At 44.5% G+C, this 22,097-nt stretch overlaps 2 protein-coding genes across 2 annotated transcripts in view; both read right to left on the bottom strand.

Moving 5' to 3' along the window:
* Positions 1-1,995: 1,995 nt before the first annotated feature.
* On the bottom strand, positions 1,996-15,675 carry PROC (protein C, inactivator of coagulation factors Va and VIIIa). The gene is made up of 10 exons (XM_054515929.1): positions 15,596-15,675; positions 10,290-10,450; positions 9,854-9,937; positions 9,314-9,474; positions 8,372-8,396; positions 7,742-7,852; positions 6,910-7,050; positions 6,450-6,559; positions 5,428-5,545; positions 1,996-2,658 (listed from the first exon to the last, which is right to left on the bottom strand). The coding sequence occupies exons 3-10, from the start codon at positions 9,918-9,920 to the stop codon at positions 2,096-2,098; spliced, it is 1,296 nt and encodes a 431-aa protein (XP_054371904.1). The 5' UTR covers positions 9,921-9,937; positions 10,290-10,450; positions 15,596-15,675; the 3' UTR covers positions 1,996-2,095.
* Positions 12,274-22,097, bottom strand: part of DGKD (diacylglycerol kinase delta) — a 58,462-nt gene continuing 48,638 nt past the window's right edge. The window contains 8 exon segments of the mRNA XM_036388494.2: positions 12,274-16,527; positions 17,643-17,773; positions 19,017-19,134; positions 19,461-19,475; positions 19,477-19,581; positions 19,919-20,011; positions 20,178-20,289; positions 21,043-21,194. Of these exon segments, the coding sequence (XP_036244387.2) occupies positions 16,438-16,527; positions 17,643-17,773; positions 19,017-19,134; positions 19,461-19,475; positions 19,477-19,581; positions 19,919-20,011; positions 20,178-20,289; positions 21,043-21,194 (816 nt within the window). The 3' untranslated portion in view covers positions 12,274-16,437.

The following is a 22,097-nucleotide window of genomic DNA, read 5'->3' as shown; positions in this document are numbered from 1 at the left end:
GTTCCAGCTCTGTCTGTCTAACTGTGCCCTCTGTGCTTCAGAGGGAAAAGAAGAATCAAATTAGTCTGTTGTCATGAAAGCAGCCAGCAACAAAGATGAAGTAGAAGCAAGAGGACAAGAGCAGGGACAAAGAAATCAGAATCTCCCCAGTTCATTCTGACCTCATGTCCTTTGTTTCTCCAAGCCAGCCCAGCAGGAATCCCCACAGGCAGAGGCTGAGCCAGCCCAGGCTGTGGCACAGGGTCTGAGCCAGAGTCCCTGTGGAAAAGCCATGGGGAGCACAGGAGTGCAGGGGCCAGACTCCAGAGGAGCAGGTGCCACTCCCAGCCACAGCCCAGTCCCTCCTGTGCTGGCTCTCGTGCCAAGGGCAGATGCACAACCAGCCAGGAGCTCCAGCAGTCCCAGCAGCCACTGGGCAGTTCCTGATGGGCTTGGCAAGTAAAATCATCCACACCAAGCCCAGCCAGGCACCAACCACCACGTACAGGTGCAAGACAGAAGTTGGGATTTCTTGGCATTACCATCCCACACTGAATGATTTACCAGGATTCAGCAGCACATACCCCTCTGCTTCCTGCAGTGTGTTTTCAAAAACACAGGATCCAGAGTGAGTTCATCTACACAGAACCATGCAATTATACTCACTTTTTTCTTCATTTTTTAGAGGAAGACAGAAAAGAGATTTGGATGTACACCAGGAACAGCCATGAGGTCAAGAGGTTGATCATTAACTCTTCACAAATATTGACAGAGGAGAGACAACCTGGATTCTATGAAACACACTAGAAAACCAAAATCAAAAGAAAATTGCATGTGTGTTTCCACACATATACACAGGTACACTAGAAAGAGAATCAAAAGGTCTTAAAAATAGCCTTCAGTAATAAAAGTTACCTTTTACAACAAATCTATTCGGGAAAATATGGAAATTTTGAGAACAGATTTCTGACATTCCATCACCTTTCAGGAGGTAAGACCAACCCATTTGGAAAATAGACAAGCTGCTCTGTAAACCTCTGCTGAAATATGCAGAGCTGGGTGCAGGAGGATTCACAGGCAGGCAAATTCTGCCCTGTCACAGCCACTGCCACTCCAACATTACAATTTCTACTTAGTCCTGTGTTTTACTGGCTTTGAACACATTTGTGCAAGTCAGTGTTACAGGTTCCCTCTTCCCAGTGCATGCCTGCTGGGAAGGCTGCTGTTCAAAGCATTATTCTTAATTTGTCCATCCCTAAATCCTGTCTCAAGGCAAAAAGAGCAGGAGAGGAGAGAGACAGAGCCAGCAAGTGACACAGAAGCCCTTGGCTAGACTGCTACTTCTTCAGTGCATGACTCAAAATCCTCACTTGGGTAATAAACACAGAGGCAGCTTCCGAGGGAACAAATTTAAGAGGTATTAAGCCTCCTTGCTGATATCATATTAAATTTCTTTCAAACTCTAATAAAATTTCAATATACCTGGGAGGTTTTTGTTTAACAATCTTGTCACAAGAGCAGACTGAAGTTCTTCACTGATCCAAATATGCTGCTGAATCAACAATCTGTGAACACTGGAGTAAGGTGTGAAGAACTGGAGGTAGTAATAATGTAATAAAAATTTCACTGGGTTGAAAGAAAAATTATACAAATACCGAGCAAACCGAAAGAGTTACTGTGGGTAATACCTTGCAGTACAGCTGAAATGACAGAACTGCATCTCTAGGGTTATTGGCAAAACACTTTTCTGTGTTCCCTCCTGTCTCCACCCCAACCACTTCAGACATTTAACACAACTGACATTTTTACTTCGAAGATGGAGTTGTCTGACCATGGACAACCCTATTTTCTACAATGCTGTATGTACAGCATCTCAGCTAACAGAGGATATTTTCTTGCCTGTAAGGCCAAAGTAGGACCATGCCACAAATAAACAACATAACCTGCAACAAACCAATGTAAACGAGAAAAAAAAGTAGGAAAAAAAATAGATACCAAGGAAAACAGCACACAAGGTTAACACATACTCAATATTTAATACTGAAGATGTGACAGTACATTATAGTGCATACTGTCACTAAGACAGAGTCACAACACTCCCGACTCTGGATCACAATTAACCCTTCAAAGGAGCTGACGTATCTATGTGGTGCTGGATCCACTCAAGGTACTGACTAACTTTGGTGTAGACTCCAAATTTCTCCTTTCTTCCACAGCCTTCACCCCAGCTCACCAGCCCTACCAAAAACCAAGTATCCTTGTATCTAGTGAACATAGGGCCCCCGCTGTCCCCACGGCAGGAGTCTTTCCTGTCTCCCGGGCTCCCAGCACACAGCATGTTGTCAGAGATCTGGGAGCTCATGGCCTGGGCGCACTCGTTGCGGGGCACAATGGGGATCTGGATGTACCTGAGGGAAGCGGAGTAGGTGTGGTTACGCTCGCTCATGGTGCCCCAGCCCGTCACCACCGCCTGCTTCCCGCTCCTCATCAGCTCCTGCTCCGCCAGGTTGCGGGTGGGGAGGCAGATGGGGAGCGCGTATTTGTAATACATCACATGCTCAGCCAAGTGCAGCATGGCTATGTCATTATCTGAGGTCATCTTGGTGTAATTTTCGTGGGTCACCCATTTATCAATCCGAATGGTTTGCTCATCTGCCTCAGGACGGAAACGGAATTTACCTGGAAGAGCAAACAAGATGGCAGATGCTGTCAAAGCTTCCTTTACTGTGAAGACCAAAGCATCTGGATTAGACCGGGTGTTAGGACTGCACTCCATGTTTTTACTTCTCTTGTAATACAACTGTTTATGTCATAAGTTAACAGTGCTCTTAACAGATGGACAAATCTCTAAACTTTTCATATTTACGGAAATCATGAATACCTATAGAGCTTTAGAGCTCTGGTCATCAGCTGAGAAATCAAATTGCCCTGTGGTGTTCATCTTTCAGAACACTTGTGCAATGTGAGTCAGGAGGAAAACAAGCTCCTCGGAGCCAGCATTCAAAGCTGGGAAAGCAAGCACACCACAAAACGGGACATTTACAACAGGACATGAGCTTTACACTGCATAGCCAGGGCCTGAATGGCTGAATGTCAGCATTTGTAAGATAAAGTTGACTGATGGGTAAGATTATTCCTTTCTGAAATCTTACATCTGTATTTTAAGGAATTTTTCACTGCTTAAGACTCCTCAGTTGCTATTTGTGCGACATGATCATGGCTACTTCATGGGCCAAGCAGTTATGAAACAGCAAGCAAGAACCTATGATGAAAAGGGCCAAAAATGCAAGAAGGCATTTGTGATACATTGCAATAGGAAAGGCAGAGCTAGGTTTTCTGGCAGGCTGCCAATGAGGTCTTGTAAGTTTTTTTCTGTAAGGAGCATCTCCAAGCATAGGGACTTACAAGACACAGTAGTTACAGAAATATTCTCAAAAGATCTCTTAAACTCAGCTTTGGATCTTGGTCTTCCAGACCACCTGAGTCTCTCTTCTTGCTCCTCTGCAGACAGACAAATGGACAGTTCACATGTGGCTGGAGCAGACAGCTGAACCTGCTCTGATGTCTTGTACTGAGTGGCACCAGCCCCTGATGGATTTGCTAGTATTGAGTCAACAATCACAAATCAGTTTTTTTCTCCCATCACAATCTCTTTGCAGTGACTGTGTTCACAGCACCCTGAGGCAGCCTGAATCCACTGTGGCTGGGGGCTGGCTGGCAGGGCTTTATTCCTGCCTTCACAGATACAAACTCTGCTTTAGGCCTCAGAAATAACTCTGGACTCAAGCACTGTCAGACCATCTCCTCTGAGGGGGCAGAGTGGCTGTGCAGGAACACGCCTGCTGTGGGGCCCCACACTCTGTACACCAGCTGTCTCCATCCTGAGGCACCCACCAAACAGTGGGTGACACCTTCTGCACTGCAGTGACAGACTCCCTCACCTCCAGGGGACACCCTTTGACTTCTGGTGGGTTATCCACCCCCAGAGTTTTAAATTCCAAAATCCTGGATGTACACCTGGAGGTACTGAAACCAGAGGTTGTGGAAATGCATCGAGTTCCTGCTACACAATAAGGACCATCATAATCTTGCTGCTGGCACAAAAATATTCTGTGAAGGCAGAAACATGATTTTGAATTTAATCATTACATCCACCTCTCTGTTCTATCTTCTTGGAGTTCTGAACACACTTCTGGATTCTCTTAGGCTGGTGATGCAGGAACAAGAGCCACAAACAGGAGTATTGTTTTATTCTCAAATCCATCTTCCAAAACTTCAGCTACTTGGAGAACTAACTTTCTATTTCAGACACTAAAAAGCCACATTAGGGTTGCTACAAGACTTCTCTCCAAGCTGACTGTAAACTGAGATGCAGGTTTCCCCTCCAGTTTTGCTCCTGTGGATGGCAAGCTGCAGTGAGACAAGTCCAGAAGGGTGTGGGGTATCCCAGCCTGACAGACACAGGTTGAGTAGCACCTGTGCAGGCTCAGTAGCAACACTTTCCTGGCTGTCCCCATGCACAGGGCAATGTCTTCACCCAAAACTCTCCTTGTCGCTCACAGATGTCTCCGGGTTTTTCTGATGAGAACTGCTTTTGTGGTGACAGATGTCTCTGTGAAAAGGTGAATATTCTGGCACTGAGGGACCCAAGGCTACATCACACACTTTTCAATTCCTTCTTTATGTTGGATGTACATAAACTTATTGTCTGTGCTCTCTAGCATCTGCACATCCACACTGTGTATGGAACATGCACACAGACATCTATTTTTAAGGCTCTATACACAGACAATATATTGGCAGGACTCCACAAATACTGGGAATAATCTATCCTTTCACTAAATGGAAAGCAAGCAGTTGAACTGTTATGCCTCAGCACCAATGCTAGATAGAAAATATTATTAAAAAAAATCGAAGTGTGAATGAAACACTAATTATCTTTGTCTGTTAATTCAGCAGAAGCACTTACTTGACATAGCGACATTTTCTTGTGCTCCAGGGCAGCAGAGCAGATAAAGGCAGTGTTGCCATTCTGCAGCACCTCTCCAGTGAAACATTCTTAAGTAATAGTGTTTAAATACATGAAAAAGCAGAAAGAGATCCTGTGACATTCTCCTTCTGGGATCAAGACTTTTTTCAGTATTGGGATGGTCTTAAATATTTTCATCACCAGAAAAACACAGGCAGAAGAGACCAAGACTTTCTACTTTACAGACCAGCAGCAGTGCTCAGTAGACATCAGAGTAAGGTTCAAATAGCTGAAATGAAATCAGATTTTTACTAAACTTTGTTTTAAGCTAAAGTGCATATTAAATAGCGCCTAGACAGACCACTCCTACAGCCAAGGACTTTTGTCTTCAGAACTTGCCAGTCTTTTCCCTGAGATAATAAATGTTAGGAAATAAACAGTTATATTTAAAAAACACAGGGACAGGTGATTTTCCATACCAAGTTTAACTTTGAACCCCTTGTGTTCCTCAAGGCAGTGTGCTGCTGTTAGGACCCAAGCTGGATGGATGAGAACACCCCCACACAGAAACATCCCTTTGGTATTTTGCAGCATAATCTGAAACAAGACAAGGGAGGTGTGACACTGCATGGAGCACAGCTCACAGAATACTGTACTCATTCTTCTTGGGTGCTGCCAAATGCCCAGACTTAGCAAGCACCAAAGCATGTCATATTCACTGAAGCCAAAGCTCTACAGGGGAACAAAAGCCCTATAAATAGAGTCTCTGTGAAATACCTACAAAAAAGTTTTCAATGTCCTTCCTGAATGAGGGCTGGCTTCATCCAAATCAGCTTGGGGTGATGCTGGTCACTGCAAAGAAGCACTTTGTACTAAAAGCTTTGAAATACAGGGCACAAATGAGGGGTGTGTCCCACACCAGATACCTGCATCATCTCAGGCTGCAGCTCTCATGCTGTGGTGTAAAAGGCCCTTTAATATCAAAGGGAACCAGGCCCTAATTATTTGCATTCATTAGTTCCATGGTAAGACCTGTGAGGTCTCCCTTTTCTTTGTGATAAGCCAACCTGCCATGGCATATTTTGCTGATGAAGTCTGCTAACTTAAATTTATGGCAGACAAGACTTATAAGAAAGGGTAGGAAGATCACCTCCCACTGGAAGGCTGTTGCAGGAGCTGAAGCACACATCACACATGAGTTCTCCAGGTTGGAACAACAGAGCAGTTGCTGTGAGTGCCATCACCATCCTCTCTCTTGGCAGTGTTGGCACAGTAAGTTCAAAAATTTGGCAACAAGAACAAGGTCAAGAATCCTCACAGATACTAAATTATTTTTTCCTGCTACTCCAACCTTTGGGATACTTTTGAAAAAGCAAAGGGAATCTTAACTTCATATGACACCATCAGTAACAAGGCAAGAGCCTTTCTGGGGCAGAGAGGGAGGCAGAGCAGTTCAGGTAGAGCCTGAGCTATTTGTGGCAAAGAATCCCTTTCTCCTTACCTGCCAAGGGCTGCCTCCCCTTCTTCCAACTGTTCCATTAATGAGCCGAATATTGAAGTCTGCTTTGGCTTCAACGTAGTCTGACTTCACTCTTCCACAGGGGAACTCCACTGCAGAAGAGGCAGAGAACTCACTAGCAAAGCCCAGGTCACCCAATCCTCTTTTTAGAGCATTTCCTCTGTCTAATCTAGGCAATATTGTTCAGAGGCTTCATGGAAGTCCCTCAGCTTGGCAGAGGAGGCAGTCTCCTGATTCCCCTTTATGTCTCCCTGAGACAAACATGGATAAATGGCCATAAAGTAGGTATGGAGCTGGGAAATGCACGCAGAGTTACTCTTCATGGAATAGATGTTTTGAAAATGAGTACAAAGTGCACTGCAGACAAATCTCCCCTAAAACTCTTTTACATCAGTCTGAATAATCCTCTGCCAAAGCTGGACTACAAACACCCTGCTCTTACCTACAGGCTCACACGTGGTGTGGTCATCCTTGAGCTGATACCCCGATGCACAGCTGCACAAGCGATGCTGCTCAGCAGGGTCCTCCCTGCAGAAATGTTCACAGCCCCCATTGTCCGTGGAACAGTTGCTGTATTTGACCTCTGTGGGAAAAACAAACAGCAAGAGAGACGTGGAGTTGGGAAGTCAGAGTCACAGAAAGGCAAGGGGGCAAAGTGACATCGTGCTTCAAGTGGGTAACAGCTGTCAATGGATTTGGAATGACAGCTGTGGGCTTCAATGACACTCAGGCCTCTAGACAGCAAACAGACCTAGGTCCAGAATCAGGGAGTGGGGAGATGGAGGAAACAGATTACTGCAGACTGGAGAACAGAAAATGCCCTGTCACTATGTGCCAAGTCCCACAGTGAAAGCTGTTGATGATACATGACATACAAAGCTCATCCCTAAATATTCTATGCAGCTTTTGTCCAAGGAAGGAACTGTTACAGTAATAAAATATTCACAGTGGATTGGGTTTTCCCCTGTATTTAAAAACCCCACCATAATCCCCAATTCTAAAGTAAACCCCTGCTTCACAGATTATTTCCAATATTGTCCAAAATTTAGATATCTCAAACCTTTAAAATTATCCTATGGCAATACAAAGTTAATTTTGCTTTAGATAAGCACAGATAAACCTCTTACTACACCAAGAAGCAAGAGAGAAACCGCATTAGTAAAGAAAGTAGTAAAGAAAGAATATGCCATGCATTAACTGAAGTGTCCATCCTATCACAGAGAGATCCCTGTCACAAAGGATGTTATTTTATAGTGGATTAAATGCAGTGTTACCATAACTGCACAAAACCCCCTCCCAGCCTTTGTTACAGATGCAGGAAAATTTTCCAATAGCGTCCTTGCAGATCCCATTGGAACAAGGATTTGGTTTACACTGATCTCCATCTGAAACAGAGGTAGGGAAACTCAGTTGCTGAACCATACAGAGCTCACAGATCAAACATCAACACGAACAGACCCTCCCCAGACCCCCAAGTATCAGCCATGTTCCTGGCACTTAATGGTGAAACCTCTGTGGCACTTGGCCAGAGGCAGGGTCATCTGTTTGGGTTCTCAATTACATCTGCAGAGTGAGTGGAGTGGGCAGAAGGGGAGCAAAGAGTAAAGCCTGAAGCAGGCAGGACAGCAGCAGGTTACTGCTGGACCACGTCAGGCATGGTTAGAGTGTCAAAGCATTTTTCACCAATTCCTTAACTCTGGGAAGATGACTGATGATAGGTACAGGTGCACCTCAAGTGTTTTTGGAAGACTGCTTGTATCATAGAACAGGAAAACATCCTCTGCACAATCCTTATGAGAGAGAATGAGAATTTGAATCAGTATATGACATATGGCAGGAGGAAGGCTGAGTACTAGTAACTCCTGAGGAAACACAGAGAAGTGATTAGGAAAGTCTTTACTTACCTACATACTTGCTCCAAAAATTTAGCTGTGGAGAAATAAAACTTGTATTACAGCAAGAAAACCATTTTTCACAAGTGAGGGATTTTAAGTGTTTCATGGTCTTGGCCAACAGGACACAGCACTTGGGTCAGTAACATCAGTCTCATTCTTCTTGGCAGTGCAGTGACTGGCACTACATACCAAGAAAAGCAGCCAGTGAGCCCCCTGTACTGCCTGCACTAAGCACAGACTCCCCTGCTCTGCTTGCAGGCTATTTTCTTGGCACTTACTGCCAGGTAAGTCACCTGAGCTCATTTGAGCCCAGTTAGACAAAACTTGGGCATTCTAAGGACAGTCCCTCTCTTCTCTGGGACCTGAGGAACAGCAAGGACTGGTTAATCCTATGCTTTGAGCCTACTCTGCTAAAAACAGCAACAGGGAGTACAATCCAACACAACAATTGAGTGTAGAAAGGGCCAGGAATCAGCAGACAGTAAACATAGTGTCCAATTCAAAATAGGAGTTTGGAGAAGGAGAGAAACAACGTAGTGATAAGAGAAAGGTTTGTCAGGCATAACTGGGAGACTTGGGAGATACACTGAAAAGCAGCCAGGACTGACGAATGGACAACAAAGGGGAAAGACTGAAAGGACTGGGAGAAACTCAGAAGCAGCAAGAATAGCCAGTGGGGTCAAGCAAGGATTGGAATTAACTGTCTAGGACCCAAACCTCACCAGGTGGGTCAGGTGGGACATTCTTGAGTAGCCAAGCTTTGTGGCCATAGAGGGGTAACTTGACAATCACTGTAACACAGTGACACTGAAAACCATGCCTACACCTGAGGAGTCAGGAAAGATCCATGTTCAGTACTGACAGCATGATCTCCTGTGCCCTAGATCGCAATATTTTAAGAAAATCATTGACTGACTAAGTTATCTTATCCTTAAAAACTAACCAACTTACTGTTTCTTCCTTGGTTTCAAATATCTCACTGGCTTCCTCAAAGTCACAGCGCTCTTCAATACACTCACGCTCCACAGAGCCTGGCTTGAGCTCCTCCAGAAAAGTATTTGACCTCTTCTGGATTCTCAGGACTCGGTTTGCATCTTTACTGCTGTAAAATACTGCAAGCAAGAAGGTGAGAGCAGAAGCAGAGAAAAGAGCTGGCTGAAAACTCGCAGTGGTGCTTCCCAAAGGACACTTATGAGAGGAAGAGCCTCTCTCCAGTACAGCAAGAGAGGCTGCCCTAGACACCATGTGCTGTCTGTGCTGTGCTGCAAGCTCCAGCCTCTGCCCTGTGGTACTCTGACATCTCATGGCGCTCAGCAGGGTTCTGACCAGGCAGCTGCCATGGCCCCAGCACTGTCTGTCAACCTCTGCTAAAGAAGTCAAACCCCCATAATGAGAATGATTCCAGCCACTCCCTCTGACTAACAGAGGAGCAGGAAATGAAACTGCAGCTACTGGGAAAGGTTGAAGGCCATCTCTCAAAAGAATGCTTACTTGAGGTGCAGCAGCCCCAGGAAGAGCAGGCAGCCAGCAGCAGCCCCACAGTGAGGAGCTTCCACATCCTGCAGCAGGAGTCACCTGAGGAGGAGAGGGCAGGTGTCAAGAAGAGCACATTGCTGAGTAACACAAGACCCTGCTGCAGACAGTTCCCACCCATCCAGCTCAGCCAGCTCGCTCACTGGCTTTTCAGAAAGCTACATCTCTGCTGAATGCTCTGCTGTGCCCTGTCTCTGACTCCAGCTCTGGAGTGGCTGTTCACTAGGGCCCCTCCAGACCGGTTTGCTCATTCCCTTTAATACACCAGCAGAAAACTTCTGGCCTGTCTTGACACCCTCCCCTTGTCACTGAACATTTTTAACAAGCTTCATGCTCCATTAAAGGAAGCTGTACTTAGAAATCTCAAAGGATACAATACTTTTGAAGCACTTACTGCTTTATTCAGTGGGAATCAGCGTGATCTGTTCTTCCTCCAGGAGCTCTGCTGGAACTTAGTTAATCCATAACTTCAGATATTTACTCTTTGGAGTGACATGAAGTGCTTTCTTTTTAGTTGTTAAACAAACAGTGCTCAGGGAGAGCTTGACCATTTACCTGCATACAGGGGAAAAGTAAAACAGCTGAGGCACCCACTCTACCTTTCTCAAACCATTTTCTCTTTTAATTCTCTGGTGAGTAGAAATGGTTATATATAATTTGCAAGTGTACATACCCAGTACTGTGGTCTCTTGAGAGATCCTGCCCTCTTCTCACAGCACACAATCACCCAAAAGAGACACATACTGCAATTTTTAAGAGTCCTCTCATTTCACTTTCTCATCAAAGCTTCCATCACAAAATAGCAAAGGGAACTAACCCCCACTGACAGCCCTAAGCAGATACCAGATGCTTGTACCAGCATATTGCATCTTCTGGTGTGCTGGGTTAGCTCTCATCAGAACAAAGTATTCTACTGAATTCTGAATACTAAGCATTTAGAGAAAACCCCCAATCCTTTTCAAAAATTTTCTTGCATTGGAAGTAGTAGGAACCAGCATGTCCAAGTTCTCTGCAGTGGCACCTCTGTGAGCTGTGCAGAATTCCAGAATCACTCAGGTTGGAAAAAACTTCCAAGTCCATTGAGCCTAACCTGTGACCAAATCCTCACCTTGCCACCCAGCCCAGAGCACTGAGTGCCACATCCAGTCATTCCTTGAACACCTCCAGTAAGGGGAACTCCAAACCTCCCTGGGCAGCCCCTTCCAATGAGTAATGACCCTTTGCAGGGTTGAAGATGCTGAAGATGATGTTGAAGATATGGCATCTTTATGCAAACCACCTGTGCACCCAGGAGTCCTCGGACACACTGAGTGGAGCAGTAAGTTTTTTGCTATTAGCTTCTGCCACATTATTAAAAAAAAGACCAAAATTAATTAACCTGTATCAGAGGAGTAAGAGTATCTTCTGTCTCTGCTGATGCCTTCTTTGCATTTTTTCTGTAGTGCCACTTAAAGCAGAGCCTGACACTCAGGAATGATGCATGTGTGAATAAACACAGTAGTTCTTATTTTCTCCTTATTCTGGCTCCAGGTAACCAATGAAAAATGGTAAAATGAAAATGTTACCATTTTCATCAAACAAGAGTACATAACATCAGAATGATATTCCTGTTCAATACGCTATTCCCTCCATACTTCTGTTTAATTATCACGTACAAAGATGTTTTTCACATAGAAAATATTCATGACCATTGTAACTTACTTTCCACCCACTTTGTGACAGTACTGTGGAACTCTACAACCATCCTGTCAATTTAAATAAATCTGCTGGAAGTTTCCTATCAGCATCTTATGAACACACCAATCTCTACAGACGGAAGAGAAAGCTTGTCACAATCCACTCTATGAACTGCTCACCCAAACACGCCAAATTTTTTTGTTTCAAGTTTACAGGTGTCATTTATAACACTCAGTTCCTACATTTCATGAGAAAACTCACTTCTCCCACATTTTTGTAAATCCATTTTCACTTATTCCAGTCACTGTACATATTGCAATAAATGGAATACACAGAGGCCCAGGTGGAGGAGAGAACAACTGTTCCCATCTCATCCTGGCACTGCAGCACCATGGCCAGGAACAGCACCTGAGGAGGGGTAACCAACACAGCCCTGCTGAGTCTGACAGTGTTCCCATTGAGCTGTGGGTTTGCTGCCAGCAGAGCTTTGATCAGATGAGCACCAGTAGAAGCACCACATTTAAAACATCATTTGTTCACTACAAGACATATCTAAAAAAATTAAACTGATGTCTTCAACTCCATGCCATTTAAACCAACACAAAAAATGCTACAAAATTAGCCTACAACGTTTACATTTACCATTTCACTCCTCTCTAAGGAAAAGCTCTGAACTTCTGATGCAAGCCAGGATAAAACCATTCAATCACAGCACAGGTTTTTATTAGCTGGTTCCCAGCTGATGGGCACAGCAGCCCTCTCACAATAAAATCAGCAACAGAGAATCCTTACTGGAAGCTCGGAAACGTGTTTACTTTATATACAAGAAAAACATATTTACAACAAGTAAACTATGTACAAAAAAACCTCCAAGAGACATTTCCATGGTAATCACTGTATAAATTAACAAAATAAATAGGAGGGAAACAGGTCCCATTCTTAAGGCACAAAACCTTCTTCCCAAGACTGTACAGGGATTCACTTGCTTCCCGATGCTTTTGACAGGATTGCAGGAATGGTGGGGACACCCCTGAGGAACAACGGTCGGTGGACAATGATACAGACATGCAGTCACTGCTGACAGTTGTAGAAAAACATCATTTTTCATACTTTCCTTTTTTTTACAGTACACACATCTTAAGATACAAAATATGTCTTGTAAACAGTCTGTTTTATAAATCACATCGCTATTACGCACGTTTTTAAATAACACTAAAACAATGATTGAAGCTTTCCATATGATTTGGGGGCAGAAGCAGATTTAGCACTGACACAGAAGGCCTCAACAGAGCTGGAGGCTCCCAGGTGCCAGGCCAGCACCTCCAGGCACCCAGCAGCACAGCTCCCCTTGGCCACTGTGCTGGCTCCTGCTGACATCCTGCAAGGTACAGAAGAGAGGCTGTACCAGCCCTCCCGAGGGCAGCCCAGGGCAGGGCACTGCCATCAGCCCAACCTCCCTCCAGTCTCCACTGCACACAATTTCTCACTTAGCCCAAACCAGCATCCCCCAGAATCTGCCATTAAATATCCAGGATGGTGCCAGGATGGTGATGTGAGAAAAGGGACTGAAGCCTCTTCCAAGCAGAAGAAACCCCGTGCCCAGCTCACTGCAGCCACTGCCAGGGCGAGGGATGTGAACAGAAGGTGCTGTATGGCTTTCACAGGAGCAGTGTTTCTTCAGGGACTAAACACCTGTGAGATAGGTGCAGTTCTAGCTTCTCTCAGGCTGGTGCTCCTGAGACTGCTGGGCAGTCTCTTTTTGGCAAAGCAGCATATTTTTTACTAACTGTCGTTCCTGAGTTTTTCTCCCACAAAAAATTATCAGATGTCAGAAGAGAAACTCAGAATAGGCAGTAGCCAGGAGTTCTACCTGGCTCCCTACTTTGCAGATAGAGCTCACTGATGTTCAACACAAATTGTCTTCATCTATTCACAAAAATCTTGCCAACAGAAATCTGCACTGTTCCCAGTGAGACATACAGAACTACAACCCATTGGGGTTTCTTAGATCTAAACCTTAATAAATACCCAAAGGCACTCAGGTTAAACGTGGATCCTGTTTTCTAGATCTTAGAAGAAGGAAGAACTCCCTTCCTGCCTCTGATAAGTAAGACAGGAATATAGTGGCTGTTAACCCATTGACAGATGTGCATGTGCACAAAAAGGATCTCAAGGCATTGACACACAGATCAAAAAAGCAAAAGAAATGAAGATGCATCTGTGCAAGCCTCATCACTCATGTAAATGGCTAATGGCCATCAGGTCTTGATAGATATGGCATGAATTAAGGAACACACCTGAATGTAGAAATTCTTTGGATTCTTCTGTTGCTCTAGGCAGGAAGAGTAGAGAGGAGCTCTTTCTATGGAAGCAAGAATTTAATTCCTCAAGGACTATGCAAGGCAAGAGCTTATTGTTTATGCATCTTTAACCACGAGGCTGCTGGGGAAAGTTGACAGAACAGCTCCTTCACTGCATATAGAACAAACACAGATCTCACCTCTTATCTGGAGTTATCTCCTGCCTCACGCCCTGCTGCACTCTCCTGGAAGGCACATGGACGTCCCAGAAACATACAATTCTGGGATAGACAGTGGGATGCACACACTATGAGGTCACTGCACACCACCACTGGTGATGGCTGCATCCTGGGGCTCTCCTGAGACTTCTCATTTTCATCCAGATGCTGCTCTGTGCCTCAACAAGCAAGTGGGACAATACAGTATGCTTGCAATTCTTACTTACCTGATACCTCAGGAATTCAATATAGTTAGAGGGAGTCTGTACTGATAAATAACAACTACAGCTATGGAAGCAATTGCCAACATATAAATGGGAGAAATACATTCAGGGCAAGGCTGGACATATTTCCTGCTCAGGCCCCTCCGTATTTATACTGTAAGTGTTTTTAGCTGGATCAAGCATGTTTAGTCTTCTTTTACCTTCTCATGAGTTTTAACACAAGCCCTGTCACTCGCCAGGCTGGGAGAAGACACATGGGTAAATGTGTCTGGTTAGAAAAGACAGAGTCAGAATAACCCTTGGTGCAATACTAGGGAATTCAATGGAGTTTGCCCAGCTGAAATGAAATCAGCCCAGAGCCTTTATAAGGTGACAAATCTTTACATAAACTAACTTGACTGATTGTTATTAGACTAGAGAAGTGATATCAATTTGATAAAAATCCTTACTTTAAAATCCTTTACTTAAAAAAGTAAAAAAAGAATGATGTCCTCAGCAAATTATCTTTTATGCTGCTGTGCATGGGGGCTTTTCTGTCTGCAGCCATAGTCAGACAGATGCCGCTCTGTAATAATAAAAAAATATTAAATAAATATACAGAAAATAACAGAGTAATTAAATATTTCTGCTGTCTCTCAAGTTTTACAGCACTGACTGTTGCCAAATTCCCTTTGCAGTGACAAAGATGGTGATATAACTATGCATGCTGGTCTTGGGCTTTAACAGCCAACCAACTGAGGTCAGCAATCTAGAAACTCTGATTCAGAGGCACTAATTTTTCCATGCTCCACTGTTGCTGGTACCAAAGGCAATTTATCAACATATTCCAGTTTTCATTATAAGGCTCATTTGCTTGGTAACAATCCTCCTCCTCTCAGTGCTCTTACAGAAGCCCCAGTGTTTGACAGCATAAGGAATCTTTTAGGGGTACAGCCCAGGAGAATTGAGCTACTCTAATCTTTTGTATCACCCTGGAGTGAAGAAGCAAGGCAGCAAGAAACAGAAGCAAGGTGGAAAAGCTACTGAGACCTAGACAGGTGAACAGATGCAAGTACTAGACTTAAATCTCGTATTTTGTGACAGAAATAGTTTTCTTCACTGCAAGCTGAAGTAAAGAAACAGCTCTCATGTCTGTGGCCACAGAAGTGGTACTGAACAGGCAGGGAGCTACACCTGGTCACTGCCAGTCATGCTACTCCCTCCCCCAGGATGAAGCAAGTTGTCCTATACCTCCCTTCTTGTGCAGCACAAACAGCTCATTAGCTCTACTCTCCCTTTTACCTGGTCTCCCAAAGATGAATTCAGAAGAAGGAATGTCAGAGCTGATCTCCTGCAACTATTCTGCTCTCCAGAATTTTCTTTTCTTACTGCCAGGAATTTCTGAACAATTGTCCATGATGACTCAGCAGCACATTTTTTGTGAAAACTTAAAGGTTGTACCATTGCCCCTGGCTGGTAGAAGAGAGCAGGCCCAGCAGAAGGCCCTGCCAACTGGTGCAAATCCTGTCTGAAGCACATGCACTGTTTGTTGCAAAAGCATGAGTGAATGAGAATCACTTGATATTCACTGGAAGAGGTCTGCACTGGTTTCGAATTTCAGATGCAAATTACACACAACTACAGATGCATTAAAAAGGGAACAGTAAGATGAAAGGAGAGGCTTTGTCCCACTTAAATATGCTAAATACAGGTGTGACGCACAGATGAGCAGGAAAGCTTTGGGTCTGAAGAGACTGTCAGATGCTCCTGAATTAAGACTGGCCGATACATCTTTTGCCCTGAATGATTCTACTGTGATGAAGTTATCCAGTAAAGGTATCTGCGTTGCAGTTCTCAGGAGTCCTGCACTGTCCCTGGAACCAGAACTTCCCATGACACAGGACATGGCTCTTCAAACAGCGAGTGAGTTCTCTCCAGGAGGCTCTGCCAACCACAGAGGAAGCGCCTCTCCAATGGATGCAGCCATACCCCACAGGAAAAAAGTAGCACCATGCTTGGTTGATATGAGCTCTGAACAGCTAAACTTTGGCTGTTCAGCAGAGATAGTTGTGAGCACATCTGCTTTGTGAGGTGACTGCTGTGCAGTTAGGGAGAATGGTAGACACAGGCTGTGAAAACAGAGGCTAAGCCTCGCTGACAGGAGTACTCCGGCTCAGCTCCTTGATCCCGTGCAGTATCCTCTTCATGTGACCCACTTTTGTCACTCCCAGGTCCTGGAAGAAAAAAGAAAACCTTACACTAAGAGAAAGTGTAGAAGGAAACTCCAGGTGGCCAAGCAACAGTTACAAACTAGCCAGCCAGTTACAAAGAGAGGGGGAAACCAACCAGAAAAATTCCAAACCTGAGGGTTATATACAGAGCCTCAAACCAACATGTCAAAAAGCTATTAAGGAATGCAGAGTGGGCACAGAGCAATGCAGAGACACAACTGTGGACTGTTAGCCAGAAAACAAATTGTTTAGGTTGTCAAAGGCTGTGAGAACAGGAAGAGAACATAGATGTCAAGGACCAAATCTAGAAGCCAAAACATGCAGGAGGAACTAACCAGTCACATCTGATAGCTGGGTACCATGCAACAAACACAGGCTGTAGGTGGATGACATGCAGAGGGGTCAGTTACACAGGTTACAGCAAACCTCACCATGGAAAGATGGTAAAAATGATAAATAAAGGTTCAAGGGGCATCAAACAAATGCCACACACTACTTCAAAAAAACCTGTTTTCCTGCTCTATGCAAGTCACCAGAATGACGACACAAGTCTCTTGCACACGCGAACCACCACATTCAATTTCTCTCAGTAGAAACAATGTCTCCTGGTGAGGAGATGAAAAGTTGTGCAATGTGGCTACTAAGCCCTCTCAAAAAAGATTCCCTCCATCCATAAGCCTCATCAAAGTGGACAATCACTTTTTCTTGTAACAAAGAAGTATGATGATTCATTTGTCCAGTCACTGCACGGTAAGAACCAAATCTTCCCAATTACAGCACCTTCTGCAAAGATGGTTCAGTAGCTGAGACAAACTTCCCTCACTAAAATCAGAGACTCTCAAGAACACTATTGGCAATCTGTGTGCTGGACTGTACCACATCTCCAGGAAGCTGTGGCAGAACTGGACAGCTCGTCCCTCAACCAGCTCTTCTACCTCCCTGCCATTAAAAACCAGGTGACCCAAAACGGTGAGAAAATAAAACGAGGCTGTAGTGAACCTGTTCATCTTGCCAAGGCACCTGGAATGAACAGCAGGCAGACCACTTCCAAGCACATTCAGCACAGGAGGTCATGCAGATGCAGCTGGCTATTTCTCATGAGCCGACCGTGAAAGTACCTTGAGGTCCCTCCGTTCAAGGTGCAGGAGCTCAGAGCCCCGGACGTCATGGCGGATGAAGATATCCTTATACTCACAAAGACTGAGGTGCTCAAGCCACGCCGCAACCTCCTCCGTCCCCCAGAGGTGAACTGTTAGAGATGGAAAAGCAGGAGTGCATTGAGTACCCAGAATCCCAGGAGACAGGGAGAGATGAGGACACCACAGCACTCAGTGCCAGAGGAGGAGGGCAAGCAGGACCACAGCCTGTAACTAAGGGGAGGGCAGCACAACCTTCAATCTCAAATGAAGGAGGCAGGGCAAAAAAAGGTAAGAGAGTTCTCTTAAGAGAGGCCTGCTGCAGTAGAGCCAGGAGGAAGTGCATATTTTTTTGATGAGATGGCATATCTTTTGATAGGGATTACTTTTTTCAAGTTTACCCCCATGTTTAAGAACAGTAAATTAATTGTGCAAATTCCGTGTACAAAACAACAGATTCGTAAAATATATTATGGAGAATCACAGCACATATTTGCACATTATTATGTACAATCACTTGCACCCAGTAAACAAAATGGCAACCTCTCTCCCCCTTGTCTGAGGGAGAAAGGAAGAGTTTCGACTTCCACCTTCTTGCAGTCTCTAAATAAGAGAATAATAAAATTTCCAAGTTTTGGGAGGCAGTGAATGAACACTAGCCTGTCAGACAGGAGACTGTACCCACAACTCCATGGCAGAGGACAGAACCCAAGAGCCAACAGAACAGGTCATACTTCTGAATTTTGGAAGAAAGCCTTCATAAGGAGAGCATAAACCAAAAATCAACTAGACCAATTTAGAGAGAAAGTGTCTTAAATGGCAATTTGTTGATTTGTGGCCAGTTTTTATCTACTGACCAATAGGATTAAAGATCAGGGAACACCTGCGATGATGCTGATCTCCAGCCAATCAGACATGAAACTTGATTAAAGCCTGAAGGTGAATCAATGAGAAAAATATCATTTACTGTATCATAGAGAACAAGCAGTGAAAAGACTGGAGTTACGGGGACTTGGGCTCCGCAGTCATTTTTATACTTAAAATGGCAAAATCCTCAAATTCACTTTCCTAAGCAACCTCTGAAATATCCGTGAAAATCTGCACAGTGTTGGGGAGAGTTCTTCAGAGGGTACTTCCTGTTCCTGCTCAGGAATGTTGGCATGGTACAGGGGGACCATGATTCAGAAGGGACCAATAAGCTGTTTGCCACATGAAAAAGATTGACTAGACCTGCAAGAAGAGGCAGATGCAGGTGAAACAGAAGGAGAGGATGTGTGAGGAAACAGACTGAGAACAGGTAGTGGTGTGACCACACTGATGTGACAAAAAGACACAATGAATGAGCAGACTTGGTACCCGGCAATCCCATGCTACTGTGAGTCTCCTTATTTTTGTTGTTCTTCTCCTTTTTAAACTTGGTCACCAGGCGGAATTTGCCACTGCGGCTGCGTTTAGAATAATCCAGCATCTGGTTCTGCAAGAACAGAAGGGCAAAATCAAGCACACATAAACTGATTCGAATGGACTAAGAGCAACAAGCTCAGCTCCATGATCTTGTAAAGAAAGGAAAAAAAAAATCCAAAACTCATTCTGATCAAGACAGAAAAGGAAGCAGAGAAAGTTGATCCCATGTTACGCAAAGGATCTTGGCAGGAGATTACTTTCTTTGGCCCTAGGGAGTCAAGTTTCTTTCTTAATAATTTTTTCTCATATCAGTCATATAGTAACAGGAAGTCAAACACACAGAGCCAACTAGGGAAAAAGAGAACAGCTAGGGAAAAATAGCCTTGGTCTCCTCACCTCCTCATCACACGGGCTCCATGAGCTGCCACAGCCAAGGGATGTCTGCCAGTTTCCTCAGCTGGAGGTCCATGTCTGCCAGGGCTGCCTGGAGCTGCTCCTTCTGTGGAGGATCTAATTGCTGGATCAGGAATAGAAGAAAGGCAGAGTTAAAAGCCTCATGGTAAAACACACAACTAGACCCTTGCCTTGAAATTCCTAGCAAACAAAGCAGTTCCTTTGAAAGGAAGTGCAGAGCAGATACTCTGCCCAGACCAAGTTAACAATTCTTATCTTTTTTGAGCTCCAAGCTCCACAGCACACCCATGTAGCAAAATTTTCTGTAGCAAATGATTCCTGGATGATAACATCTAAATTGACTTACAGAGTCCAAGACCAGCAAAATGCTAGGGCAAGGCAACAGGAGGCGAGGAGAGGAAGTGAGAGGCTGCTTTTTCCTCCTGCTTTGTGCTCCTTACCAGTGCCATCTTGCCTGCCAGCAGCAGCTCTGTCTCATTGTGCAGGGCTTTGACATTATTCACCATCTCTACTACAAGGCTGCAGTTCAGACCCTGCAGGGAAGCAATTCATGTACAAGTTAAGCTTGGAAGTGCACAGGTCTGAGCAGTCAAAACGAAGAAGTCTTAGACTAGCAAGGCCTACTTTTGGTCAGCTAGAATGGAAAAAAAAGAGCTCTGGAGCAAGGACAAAATGGGAGATGCCAAGTGAGTGCAGTACCTCTGTAGACTTGGATTTAGCGTAGACTTTGTCCATAGACTTGGAGCTGGCATTGACAGCATGGGCAAGCTCCTGTTCCATGTCCTGATAGGATTGAGCTATTTCCCGAATGCTAAAGAGAGAATTGCAGATAGCATCAGCATATCAGACTGTATATGTTCAAATCAGGAGATCTCTCCTGACTGGGTATCCCATTTAAACACCCATCCAAGTGATGAGCCGAGCTGGGATCACAGCAGGGGCACAGCCTCCGGCAAAGCAGGGCAGTTCTCCTGCCACACTGAGCATGCACAGGCAAGGAAATGCAGCTCTCTCACAGGCACAACATTTTGCACACAAACTGAGATCAGTTTGAAATACAACCCAGACATTTCAGTCTGACCAGAGTGATGTGAAAGGCAGCTAGCTGCACTTACAGCAACCTTCTCTAATGACTGGGAGTTTTCTCTCAGAAGCCCAATGGAAGGCCTGACTAAAGGATGAGCAGTTAAGCATACATTCTGGGCATTGTACAAAAATTTCTGCGAGGCATCAGGGTTACAACAACCCAGCTGTCACCTGAGCTCCTTGAGAGGCTTTTGTTTCTTTTCTGAAAAAACTACTTTATATTCAAAGGCAACAGGTTCTTTCAGGATTAAAGGATCCATGTTTGCTCATGAAAGTACATATTTTGTTCAAAATGACCTAAGAAATCTTATCTAGCTTTAATCCTTGTTTAGCTGGGACTCTGAACAATGAATGATGCTACTCTCAGTGACACAGGCCAGAACATCTGATGAACAGAAACATCTCCAGAACAGGAAGCAGGATAAGAACTCCAAGCCCTAAAGGAGGCTCTATTCACCAACAGCAAGTTGAGACACACCTGTGGATCAGAGCACCTGCAGCTTGACCAAACTGGATGATCTGGGTGGATTCTTCTTCAGACATGATCTCTGGTTGCAGAGAGAAAGAGGAGGGTCGTGACAACTCACACTTCTGTTTGTCTTCCCAAGACTTCAGGGTGCTCTCAAATGCCTAAAAACACAGGAAGCAAACTATAAGGTACCTTGTAAAGCTTCTATAAAAACCCAGTGACTGTGCCTATGCCTGTAAAATATGTAGATCTGGTACAGGCACTTTTCACTGCAGAGCCCAGCAGTTAAGTTGCTTATAGCTTTGCTAAGTAGCTGGCTGGGATGAAGTTTTCCATGCCATATGCTTGCCTTGGCTGGATTTCTGCTCAAGCATAGTTTTAGTCAAAATTACTACATAGTTCTGAGGGCCAGTCTAAAAAAAACCCAACAATTCTCTACTGGTGGCAGCCTTTTCTTTGAGCAGATGTATCACCTTTACACACCTCAGTATTACTGTGACACTTCAGAGCATGAAATTAAAAATGTTCAAGGCTCTTCCTTACTGAGAGTAAACTGGGCTTCCCTAGGAACTGGTGGGCCAAGCATCTGAACTCAGAGCTAGGACCTGACACATCTGAAACCTTACTGATATTCCTGTGGGCAGCAGGCAGTGGTGTGGGAAAAAGCAAAACAGATCCAGTGTAGAAGGATTCATACTGAATGTGATGAGAATGAAAACTATGGAGCCCTGTGGTAAAGCACTCCCTTCCCCTACTGCCTCTGATACTGGAAAACCAGGCTCTGTCAGGCTCTGTCAGCTACCTGCTGATCTCCCTCTTGCTGATGGACTCTTTAGTGGTCCAGATGAGGCCAAACAAATAAGGCAATTTGAGTGTTTCCATCTTCAGTTTAGGAAACTATATATCCCAAATCACATTTGAAAAATGTTACTAAAGGTACAGTATCATATGCATGAAATCCACTTCAACTGGATAGGACAGGTTTGCTCTGTGAAAGAAGGGGTATGCAGTGACCTTTAAAAGGACAGCAGGAAAAACAAGGGTAGGTTGAGACAAAGTTGAGT

The sequence above is a fragment of the Molothrus ater genome, chromosome 10, assembly GCF_012460135.2.
Source record: "Molothrus ater isolate BHLD 08-10-18 breed brown headed cowbird chromosome 10, BPBGC_Mater_1.1, whole genome shotgun sequence".
Classification (NCBI taxonomy): domain Eukaryota; kingdom Metazoa; phylum Chordata; class Aves; order Passeriformes; family Icteridae; genus Molothrus; species Molothrus ater.
This window is presented reverse-complemented; position numbering and strand designations above follow the sequence as displayed.

Excerpts from the sequence above, each read along its gene's own strand:
- PROC (XM_054515929.1), bottom strand. The coding sequence starts at position 9,920 with ATGTGGAAGCTCCTCACTGTGGGGCTGCTGCTGGCTGCCTGCTCTTCC. Across the intron at positions 9,475-9,853 it reads CTGGGGCTGCTGCACCTCAA|TATTTTACAGCAGTAAAGAT; the intron begins GTAAGCATTCTT and ends TCTTGCTTGCAG. Across the intron at positions 2,659-5,427 it reads GGGGTTCAAAGTTAAACTTG|GTAAATTCCGTTTCCGTCCT; the intron begins GTATGGAAAATC and ends TTGCTCTTCCAG.